This window comes from Astyanax mexicanus, chromosome 10, assembly GCF_023375975.1.
Source record: "Astyanax mexicanus isolate ESR-SI-001 chromosome 10, AstMex3_surface, whole genome shotgun sequence".
NCBI classification, from domain to species: Eukaryota; Metazoa; Chordata; class Actinopteri; order Characiformes; family Acestrorhamphidae; genus Astyanax; species Astyanax mexicanus.
Window position 1 is genome coordinate 41,241,414 of NC_064417.1, and position 12,503 is coordinate 41,253,916.

Sequence of the window (12,503 nt, forward strand, 5' to 3'; positions counted from 1 at the left end):
CAATGTTTTCCAATCCCAAGGTGGGCTATTTATTGGGCTATTTGATGAAAGGTTTGTAATTATTATCTTGTTTCACTACACCCCAATTGCATTTCACACCAGATTTCTGTTTTTAGATATATAAAGCACCTAAAATGTTTGTAGTGATTGTTTCTACCTTACTTAAGTAAGTTACAGCCTGTTCTCTGAACTCTACACTGTAAAAAAAAACTGTAGTTTTTACAGGAAAACAATGGCAGCTGTGGTTACCAGAGTTTTCCTGTTAAAATTACAGACGATAAGTAAATAACTCTACTGAAAAAAAAATGTAAATTAATTTACAGTGATTGAAATCACTGCTAAATTACAATAATAATCTGTCAAGTTTACACAAATTAAATGTTAATTTTGCATAGCAGTGTTCTACATAAAAATACCCTTTCCTGTATTTTTTACCTCTAACAAATGTCTTTACTACTGAATTTCTATACATAATGTGTGTATATGCACAAATTACTAATACGCCCAACACAAAATAAAATACAATTATGTTACAAACCAACCAGTGTAATTTTATTACTGGAACCTAAACCTCATCATATACCTATACTTAACCTAACCCTCACTTTTCTTGAGTTCCTTTTCTTTTATAAAGGCTCTGTAACTGTGAAATCAGCCTGCCAGCAGTAGTCGCTTTGGACAAAAGCTTCTGCCAAATGTAATGTAATGTAATGTAATGTAATGGCAGTACTGTTTCAGTAGTTTGAGTACATGGCAGGCCAGGTGTGCAACCAGTGGATGAGAGCTTTCAGTAAATCAGAATATGTGTATGTATGACATTTTTGTGAGCTAGTAAAACATTATTGAGGTGCACTTCAGTTATTTATACAATTTCTATTAAATACTATTCAACTGACTGTTAAAAAAAGAATAAAAAAAGCACTGGTCAGAGTGCACACAAACTTTTGAACAAAGTAAGCATACACAATTGGTTAAATTATCTTATATAGTTTTCTTCTTATAGTTGTAGTCTCCTTCTACACTGTAAAAAATGTCAGTAGAATTTACGGTGAAAAACTGTCAAACCATGACAGTAAAAGACTGTAAACGCTAAAAAGGCTAAATACTGTTTCGGTAACAACAAAATACCGTAAATTCATATATCATCCAATACACTAATTTTTACACATTTTCTCTGGAAAAAATACATTATTTCAACGTAAAATTCTCTTGCACTGTGTTTATAACAGAAATATTCCGTATTTTTTGGATAAATGGTAAAACCGTAATTTCTACATTATTTTTTTGTGAATAATAAATTTTTTCTTTGTTAAATATACAAGCCATTATTACATTTCCGTATTATTTAGATAACAGCCAAAACCGTAATTTCTACATTCTTTTTTTGTGAATGATACATGTTTTTACTGTAAAATATACAAGCCATTATTACATTTCCGTATTTTTACTCAACAGGCAAAACCGTAATTTCTACATTCTTTTTTTGTGAATGAAACATGTTTTTACTGTAAAATATACAAGCCATTATTACATTTCCGTATTTTTACTCAACAGGCAAAACCGTAATTTCTACATTCTTTTTTTGTGAATGATACATGTTTTTACTGTAAAATATACAAGCCATTATTACATTTCCGTATTTTTACTCAACAGGCAAAACCGTAATTTCTACATTCTTTTTTTGTGAATGATACATGTTTTTACTGTAAAATATACAAGCCATTATTACATTTCCGTATTTTTACTCAACAGGCAAAACCGTAATTTCTTCATTCATTTTTTGTGAATAATATTTTTTTTTACTGTTAAATATACAAGCCATTAATAAATTTCCATATTATTTGGATAACGGCTAAAACTGTAATTTCTACATTTATTTGTCATGAATAATATTCTTTTCACCATTAATATGCAGGTCACAAAAAACAGTCAACATTGTGATTTTTTGCCCTTTTTACAAAATAAGTAATATATATTTTACAAGGCTTTTTTCACAGTTCAATACAGAAACCATTATGCGTAGAACAATTGCAAATCAATAAAATATGTTTTAACCGTTGAATTATTGATTTATGACAACATGGTTTTCTGTCTCATAAGATTTTTGTAAGTAATCATTTAAGAGCTATTCATGTGTTTATTCAGTACACAGCATTTATTTGACAGTTCACAAGTACTGCTTTAACAACCTAATGACTGGAAACCGAAACTTGGAAACTTGGAAAATGGAAAATTAAAGGCTGTTGAATAATTATTACCTGAGGTGTTTTTTTATAAAAGAATTTTACAGAAATCCCTGGAGGTCTTTTGAACTTCTTTCAGCCATAGACCACTGAAGTCATTGCCATTCTGTAGTCCTCGCATTCCCATATTTGGAGTTCTGTGTCAAAGCTGAATTCTCTATGGGCAAAATTAATGGGGCTTTCAAAAACTTGTCTCTATAAAATTTTGTGGTAAATAAATGTGCTCAGAACCTTATACGTTTTACTCGGTGTACATTTTTCTCCCAAATATCACTGGATCTGTTGAATTATTAGATAGTTTCATAGTTATAATGTGAATTTTGCTAACGCTAAGCTAAATGCTAGCGCGCACTGAACTGATGTCACAGAACTGGAGCTTAGCTATAGCGCACTATTAAATGTACAGCTGTGCTGTACTGTGATCGTATCATGTTTTGGATTATTATCCTTCTTCATAGATGATCAATATGCAGTGTAGACTCTGTTAGAGCTTCAAAAAAGCAGATAAGAGAAAGCAAGATGCTAGCTCAGTGGTTCTATCTAGCTAGATGAAGATGAAGAGTCTTTTCTTCCCATTAAATCTTTTATAAGGAAAAGGCTTAATGCGGTTTAATGTACTAAACAGAAAGTGAGCAGTGAGTAAATCTGAACCAGAACACCAAATCAGATAAATGGATCTGGCCAAAGGCACAACGGTCCAGTGCCAGAATGAATGTGTATGTGAGTTTAAATCATCGCCCAAACAGACATTTGTTCAGTGGATTATGCCCAGCTCCACTCTGGACCGTTGTGCATATGGACTAGCTCAGTGGTTCTCAAACTTGGTACTGGAGCAATGCTGCCCACAGGTTTATTGTTTAATTACAGCACATCTGATCCAATTAATAATCCCTTGCTAGGGGTGTTACAGCAGGAAACACTGACACAAGCAGCACAGTGGTACTCCAGAACCAAGCTTTAAGTGCTGTATCCTGCTTCACCAGTGTAGCCCAGTGCTATTAGCATGCTTAATTAGAGAATCAGATGGTTATGAGCACTAATCAAACTGGTCAACCAGGGTCATACTAACAGACCATCTAAACCATTAAACTCAAATTTGGTCATATGCTTTGCTGGTCAAGGGCTAAGCTACTCAACCCAGCCTGTTTACCAGGGTAGCATTATGTTTCCTCCTGAATGTGCAGCTTCTCAGCCTCTCTGACTATCATGGACCATAAAAGCAGTTATCAGCAGAAGCTAGTGTTTATCTGGATTCTCAAGCGGGGACGTAATGTCATTTACACTGCAGAAGATCCTTAATAAAAGAAAAAAGACACTTGGTGTTTTAGTACATTAAGCCACATTAAGCTTTTTCCTCATAATAGGTTTAAATTGAAAAAAAAAAAACATGTTAAGTTTTTAGACCCTTATTTTCATCTAGCTAGATAGATCTTTGGTTCTGACTGAGAATCACTGAGCTAGCTGCTCGCTTTCTCTTATTATCTGCATTTTAGAAGCTCTAACAGAGTCTGCACTGCAAATATATAGTTTTACCTCTTATAATACTTTTACTAGTAATACTTCAATACTTTATTGATCATCTTTGAAGAAGAATAATTATCCAAAACGTGATACGAGCAGATTGTAGCCGTTTTAATAACCTGCTAACTTAGCTTCAGTGCGCACTAGCATTTAGCATAGAGTAAGCAAAAATCTCATTACGACTCTTAAAACGATCTTATAATTGAGTGAATACGGTGGTGTTCTGGAGAAAAATGCACACAGAATAAAACGTTTAGGGTTCTGAACACTTTTTTTTTTTTTTTTTTTACCACAGAATGTTCATTTTTCCCATAGAGAAATGAGCTTAGACACAAAACAACAAATATGGGTATACTGTGACCACTATGCATGAAAGGGCTAAGATAAGACAGACAAGTTAATCCTTTAATTAGTCGCACAGTGGGAAAATGTACAATGTTAAAATAATTAAAATAATTTATGAACTTTTTTTAAGTTTTCCATAGAATGTTTTGTCTGTTTCATGGCATCTTGAAGAAGCAAGTATTACATTTTTAAATTTCTTTCATTGTACTTTGGTCAACATCAAATCAAATTTGTTGAATGGACTATTCCTGCTGATCTGAGATCACTTTCATATGTAAATAGATTGTGGGCAGCAATAGGGACTGGTTTCACACTGTTTGGTTTTTTGAAACATCACTTTTTAAAAAATAAATGTTTTAAATGCATTTTGTTTTAGTTTCCAAGCTGAAATTAAGTGAATTGTAAGGAAATGTATCAACATGCATTTCAAATTGTAATACAGGCTGTGGAGAGAAAGCGCGCCTGATTTTGAATACTAACAGTCGCCTCATGTGGGCGCCGTCCAATAAGCGCTTTCGGTTTCGGCGGTCACTTTTGCTGTGTTTTTTCTACTCATACAAGACCAGCCTCCTATCTGTTTGAATGAGGAGAGACCAATATACTCTAGTCTGAAGGTGTAATTATCATTTGAACAACATATTTTACATCACTAGTAAAATCTGTTAAAATCCTTATGAACAGTTTGTAGCGTTTGTCTTAAAAAAAGCACAAAAAACTAGATTTTTTCGGCTTGTTATGGCTACTGCGCCTGCGCAAATATTTACAGCCGGGGGGAGGGGGGGTGGGGTTCCTCCGATCTCTGCAAAAGCAACAAGCTGATTGGCTCTTTTTGTTGGAAGGCGGGAGGATCAGCGTTACGACAACTCTCCTTCACGCTGCAGTCAGTGGCTGGTCTGTGTGTGCTTGATGGAGCTCTGCAGTTCATGTCAAGTCTGTTTTAACGAGGTAAACATTTCTGTGTGATATAAACGATACTGTTCAGGTGTTTGTGTCCCAGCTGTGTTAACATCTCCAGAGCATATACCATGTTAGCTAGCTAGCAAACTAAAGTGAACTATCAAGCTAAATAAGGTAGCTACAGAAGCTAGTGTGAATTGTCTCGGCTTAGTGGTGCTTACAATGAGCAGTTCCCGTTTCCAAGCATGCTTCAGCATATTTCAGTCCACATTGCAATGATAATGCGTTCGTTTTGTGTTAGATACATGCCTGTTTGAACATGTATTCGTGTTGCATCTGTGGAGCATCGTTTCAGTCTCTAAAAGCGTATGTTCTACATTGCAAGCTCCATCGCAATGAACCACGGTGCATTTTCAAGTGTGTTGAAAGTGGTTGTAAGCAGGTGTTTTCTGGATATGGAGCATTAAAATCTCACTTCTATCGCCAACATAATGCTACGTCCTCCGTTGCCCAGGGTATTGCTTTAGCATCACTTAAATGCACAGTTTCACTTTGTGAACGTCAGTGTGATTGAGTCAAAGAATTGGTTGCTCACTTAAAGCAGCACTTAGTCGAGGGACGTGCTGTGAGCTGCCCAGTAAGAGGCTGCAAAACTGTGTTCACTGTAAAATCTTCATTTACTTCCCACATGTCTAGAAAACACAGACACTGTTCTGTAAATATGATTTGTGAATCATTCACAAATACAAATATTGAATGTCCTTCTACAAGTGAGCATAATGTTGCTACCCACCAAGAAACTGCCAGTGTTTCACATGCAGAAGAAACTGCCAGTGTTTCACATGCAGAAGAAACTGCCAGTGTTTCACATGCAGAAGAAGCATTTGGGGACGCGCCTAATTTCAGTGACTTGTTTCTTAGAAATGTGTGTATGTTTTACATAAAATTACAGGGGCAGCATCTTATTCCAGCGTCTACTATTCAGAACATTGTTGAAGAGATTCAGAATATACATGAATTGGGACAGGCCTATACTTTGAATAGATTACACTTGCTACTGAAAGATTTGTCAGTATCAGATGAAGATATTGAAAAAATCTGTGATACAGTGAAAGAATCTGACTTGTTCTCAGCTTGCCACACAGGACCTATGAGAACAGCATACTCTAGAGCCCAGAGCTTTAAAAAAATGTTTAATTACGTGGAACCTAAGCGCATGTTTTTAGGCAGAGATGAGAACAGAACAGAAAGATTTGCATATTATGTTCCTGTGTTAAACACTTTGAAGAGTATGCTAGAATCCAATTTTTGGCAGGTGCTCATGTCAGTAGATTGTAATGATGTTTCCGTGCCAGATGTTCTCTGTGACAGCCAAGATGGTAAAGTGTTTAAATCCAACACCTTTTTTCAGGAAAATCCAACTTGTCTTAAACTGGTCTTATACCAGGATGCATTTGAGGTGGTGAACCCTTTGGGTTCTGCAAAAAAGAAGCACAAAATATTGGGTGTGTACTTCTCACTACTAAATTTGCCCCCCATGTTCGATCAAATGTTGATCACATGCAGCTGGTTTTGCTGTGTAGAGAGAAGGACTTTAAAGAATTTGGCCATGCCAACGTTTTTTCCAAGTTGGTGTCTGATTTGAAAGTCCTGGAGGAGACAGGGATAACAATGGCAGATGAAACCGTTGTTAAGGGAACTCTTTACTGCATTGCTGGAGACAACTTGGGCTCTCATTGTGTTGGTGGATTTACAGAAAATTTCAGTTCCTCAGAATATTTCTGCAGATACTGTCTAATTTCTCGAACTGAATTTCAAGGTAACCCAACTTCATGTGGACCAGAGCGCACCACTGAAAGTTACAAGTCTGCAGTTGATCAGTTAGAGGATGAAAATGTGCCAGATGTTCAAGGAATAAAGTTCAGGTCAGTCTTTAATTCTTTGGAACATTATGATGTATGTCTGCCTGGTTTGCCCCCTTGTCTTGGCCATGACCTCTTTGAAGGTGTCCTCTCTTATGATGTTGCACTTTACCTGAGGTATTTTGTGAAGAAAAAGAAATGGTTCACATACTCCATTTTGAACAGGTCTATTAAACAGTTCAAATATTCATCCACAGATGCTTCCTCCAAGCCATGTGAGGTCAGTCCTAAAACACTTAGGCTTTCTGGTCATGCTATACAGAATTGGAATTTTCTAAGGCTGTTGCCTCTAATAATTGGAGACAGAGTGCAGGATCCACAAGATGAGGTGTGGCAGTTAACTCTACAACTGAAAGACATTGTTGATTTGGTTTGTGCTCAGAAAATTTCAAGGCCTCAAGTTGCTTACTTGGATGCCCTCATTCAAGAATATTTAGATTCAAGGACGTCACTGTTTCCAGAAAACAACTTGAGACCAAAGCATCATTATTTACGGCACTATCCAGGATTGATTCTAAAATTTGGCCCACTGATCCGATTATGGACTATGCGCTTTGAGAGCAAACATAGTTACTTTAAAAGATGTGCAAGGCATTTGAAGAACTTTAAAAATCTGTGTCTCAGTCTTTCAGAAAGACATCAGATGCTTCAAGCCTATCTTTCATCTGGTTCAGTGAGTCCTCCATCCTTACAAATAAAAAACAGCTCACCGTTTTACTCTGAGCTTTACAGTCAACAAGTTAAAGATGCAGTCTGCCACTTTGGCTTCACTGAAATAAATGCAAAGATTTCTGGAGATGTGCAGTATAATGGATTAACATACAAGAAGGGACAGTTTTTTGTCATTAGGAATGACGACTCAGTAGAATTTGGTGAAATCATTCTCATTGTAGTGAAAGATTGTTCAGCACTTCATTTTCTGATGAGAGTATATTCAGTGGAATTTCTTCCACACTACCATATGTACTCTGTGAAAAATGAAAGTGGAAGATTGCATTGTGTACACATTAATGACCTGATTGACATGTGGCCATTGTCATCTTACATGAAGAATGGATATCAGATAGTCCCATTGAAGCACAATGTGTTGTCAGTAGATACTTAGATGTCAGTTGGACAAAGGTGTTTTTGTGTTTGTGTATCTGACAGATATGGCAGAATCAGAAATACAGAAGATAAGCAGTGCCATTACTGCAGTGTTTCCTGATCTTCCTGAAGCAGTTCTGAATTCAGTTATAGACACATTGAAGGCACTTGGTGCAGAGACCACAGATGATCTGAAGTACATTACAGAAGGAGACTTGCTGCCAGCACTGAAGCCAATACAAGCCAGAAGACTTGTTGTTTCCTGGGCGCAGAACAGTAAGTCTGTTAATGTGTAACAGTGAAAAACTGTGATCACTCCAGGACATAGACGTTAGTAATTTAACAGCAAATTACCTTATTCAATGCTTAAATGTCTGTTACAGATTCCGCCACTCCAACTCCAACCTCGGTATGTCCCTCTCCAGTTTCTGCATGCTCCACTCCACGTTCTGCCTCTCCCTCAACATTGTCAACCACATCTACCTCATCATCCCCAAGAGGCAGTTCATCTTTTCAGCCAGGCTGGGCAGACAGTTTTCAAATACCATGGCAAAAGCTCCCTGAAGAGTTACTGCAAAGTCTGGAAAGACAGAAAAGACCTAGTCCACGGCTACGACGAGAGATGATTAGAATTGTGGTTTCTGAAATTATGAAGGTGTGTAATAACCCGACCAAACACAACACTACAGAGATAGGCAAAAGAATGGTGGCCAAGTATCCTAAATCGCTACAAGATGTAATTGAGGGTGATGTAGTTGGATCTGGATATCATTCACTGGTCAAGCAACTTCAGGCACGAGTTGAGAATGTCAAACGACCCAACACATCAAAGATAAAAAAACGTAAGGCAGTTTCAGATGGATCTGACACAGAGGAAATTCCAGCTGAGCACAAAGCAAGTGTTCAAGACACATATGGCTGTGTAAAGTGGGAGCTGAAATATTTGCCACTCTCTGAGACTGAGGATAGTCAGCAAGAAAAAAAAGAAAAGATGAAGACTATGTTTGAAGAGATGAATTACAGTACAGACGACGTGAAAGAATTGGTACAATGCACCTTTTACACACAGCGTAAAGACATCAACAAGGGGACCAGCATAAGGCAACTAACCCAAGAGTGGCCCTTTTTGTTCAAGGAATCTGGAATGGTAGTACACTTCCAAGAACTTACTGGTGTCAGTCTAATGGAGTGCTTCCATGCCAACGTGGACAAGAAGTGTCGACGCCTCTTAAGTTTCTTTAAAACTGTTGATGCACCAAAACACAAACAGGTTCTGGATGTTTTTATCAAGTTTCAGACTGAGAGAGGCCAATTGGATGGTTGTCCAGGAGATGTCATCGAGATGGTACTTCTTTTACTGGCTCATTTTGGTGAAAAAGAGGATAACCTGTTTCATTATGTCGATAAGACATGCCTAGCCAGAGAGGTTCAGATGGAGAAGCTGCCAGCAACACCCTGCATTATTGTGTGTGGTAAGTAAAGCCCAAAAAGTGTAACCAAACTCTCTAAATCTGCTGGTGTATTGACAGCCTATTCTACTATTGGCTTACATTGTTACAGGTAATGTTGTACAGTTTATGGATACTGACCATTAATTTGCCTGGTACCAAGCTCAACCAATGGCTAAATTCAGTGTAGAAATGGCATTTGTTATGTCCAATTTAGCAAGTACAATTGTATTAGTATAAAGTGAGGAATGTGTGAAATGGCTACAGCAGTCCAACTTCAAAACACTGTAGAGAGTTCTCTGCCCCGCTCACCATTCAACAGATGCAAAGCTCACATTGGCAAGCAAAGACAAGTCATGTATAAGTTTGCAGTGTTTTTACTGTTTGCACATTATAAAGGAACTCAAGGAATCTTAATGAAGCTCAGTGATTGGCTGTTCATAAGATACAAGTTATTACACAAAATGTAAATTTGTAGCCATTTCACACACTCACTCTAATTTAATCCCTTTTTATTGAGGTTTATTTATTTGTTTTATTGTTGGCCTTGTTAATCTTTTTAGGGTCATCCTGCTTTACTGCTGGGATGTTCATGTTGAGCATCGACCAAGAGGTTGTCAACGACCACATCACTTCTTTCGTACCTGCCTTCTGTCTGCTGTTTGGCAGTTACTACTGTTTCAACATACACTACCCAGTGGAACTACGGTCAACACTTGAGTTCCTTCAAAGGTATAATTTCTTTGTTCTAAAACATTTGGGCACCTGTTTTATGACTGTTCAGTTTCTGTTTATATATTAAACAAGTAAAAATAACCTAATTTATAAATTAAAGTTAACAAAAAATCAGTAAGAAATTAGAGAGAGTGTGTGAAATGGCTACAGGATTGTAGTTTGTGCAAAAACTTATGATCAGCATATATCATCAGATATTAAGGAAACGTTGGGTTTAAGCTCATATTTAATTGTATAATATTAATTAATAAGGGTTGAGAAACTTTCAATCAACACAGTCTTTTTTTGTTGTTGTTTGGTAATTAATGTATTTATTTACTTTTATCAAGGTGTTTCTTCTCGATAAATCCCGAAAGAGGCACCAAAGTCCAGTGGAAGAAAAACAAGAAAGCACTTCCTGTCAATCCCAGAGTCCTCACTCTTATTGCTGACCTTGCAGACCATGAGTGGACCTAGACATTCCTTATGGACAATATGTTAAGGTACAATGTATGTTCCATGTTGTCACTGTCCAAAGAAAAATAAGTATGTCCAAAAGAGTAGATTTACAGGAGAGGCTAAAAATGTGCCTTAATTCCAGTGTAGGTTAATGTAAAGATTTTTTACCCCCCAGGTGATTTTGGAACATATTGTTCCGACATTTTTCACAGCATGTAAAAATCAACAAAAAAAGAAGCTATATGTTTTTTTGTGGACAGTGACTTAAAATTGTTGTTAAAATTGTACCAAAAAAGTACTGGAAGTTCTGAGAATCACTGTAAGTGTACTTTTACTTGGAAAATGGCTGCTATAGTTTATATAGATACAAGTTTTATATTACACTGTTTTATGAGGTCAGTGAGGTCAGTGGTTTTGTTTAGCAAACCAGGTGATTTTATGGCAATTTTATAGTAATTTCAGGAATCGAAAACAAGTGATTAGAGTCACTGAGGTTATTGTTTTGAGTCTATGCAAGATGCACATTTTCATTACTGTTATACTGAGCAGTTTCAAAACAATTGTTATTGTTGTTATTTTGTAATCATTTAATAAAGAGCAGAATTTTGTTTACGGGATCAATAATTTATTGATCAATAAAATGTTTAATACAACTTTGACCTTGATGTAATTATTTGATTTTATGCAAGATGGTGTTACATAATGCAGATTCATTGTGGATTTAACAAAATAAATATTAATCTGACAGTATTTGTTGTATTTAAACTGTCTGTAGATTAGACTAACTTGATTACAAAACTTATTTAACAGCGGCACACTTTAATAAACAAATCTTCTTGAATATATGTTAGATGTGAAATAGTTACATTAGTATGTTCATTTCATGATAAAACCCTCATACTTCATGGCCAAACCTTAACGAAATGTATATGGAATAAATCAGTTGTTATATTACAGACTGAATTCATAAAAAAAGAAAAAGAAGTGTAATTTATATGGATTATATGGCAAACAGTTTCTTTATATGGCACAAATTGTGTATATATAAAGTAAAATATGGATTTAAATTCTAACTTGAAATCAACAGTACATTTATCTTTTTACTGCAACGTTAGGGCATATTGTAATGTATTTTTTTACGGTTATTTCTGACAATCACATTTATTTTACTGTAAATACTATAGGCTTTTTACAGTGTAATATACTTTTATTCACAAAAATATATTGTAAACAAAATAGTTCATGAATGTGAAATTTACGGTTGCCAAGAATTATACCGTAATAACTTATACATGTGCAACCGTTTATTTTACGGTGAAATACTGGCAGCTGTGGTTGCCAGAATTTCACCGTAAAAAAAACGGTTGCCAAGAATTATACTGTAATATCTTATACATTGCAACCGTTTATTTTACTGTAAATACTATAGGCTTTTTACAGTGTAATATATTTTTTTTCACAACAATATATTGTAAACAAAACGGTGTGTGAATATGAAATTTACGGTTGACAAGAATTATACCGTAATAACTTATACATGTGAAACCGTTTATTTTACGGTGAAATACTGGCAGCTGTGGTTGCCAGAATTTTACCGTAAAATAAACGGTTGCAATGTATAAGATATTACAGTATAATTCTTGGTAACCGTTTTTTTTACGGTGAAATTCTGGCAACCACAGCTGCCAGTATTTTACCGTAAATTTTACATGTTTTTTTTTACAGTGTAGGGTTCAATATTTTAAATGGTCAAATAACCTTACTTTTGTTTTCACAGACTAAATTAATTCAGAAGAGGCAGAAATGAGATTGCCTTAGCATCTGATTAGCTGTCTGACTGCTTCTGAAAAAAATACTTTAACTGGTTT

The 12,503-nt window shown here is 35.8% G+C and overlaps 1 protein-coding gene across 2 annotated transcripts; it reads left to right on the forward strand.

Annotated features, from left to right (window-relative positions):
• Window positions 1-4,983: 4,983 nt before the first annotated feature.
• On the forward strand, window positions 4,984-11,294 carry LOC111190970 (uncharacterized). Of its 2 annotated transcripts, XM_049484461.1 has the most exons (6): window positions 4,984-5,054; window positions 6,826-6,931; window positions 8,078-8,290; window positions 8,398-9,486; window positions 10,026-10,194; window positions 10,527-11,294. In XM_049484461.1, exons 3-6 carry the CDS (start codon window positions 8,080-8,082, stop codon window positions 10,651-10,653), a joined length of 1,596 nt encoding a protein of 531 aa, XP_049340418.1. In that variant the 5' UTR covers window positions 4,984-5,054; window positions 6,826-6,931; window positions 8,078-8,079; the 3' UTR covers window positions 10,654-11,294. The 2 variants fall into 2 exon arrangements, with proteins under 2 accessions (XP_049340418.1, XP_022520525.2); XM_022664804.2 differs by lacking the exon at window positions 6,826-6,931 and having other exon boundaries at window positions 4,996-5,054.
• Window positions 11,295-12,503: the final 1,209 nt, after the last annotated feature.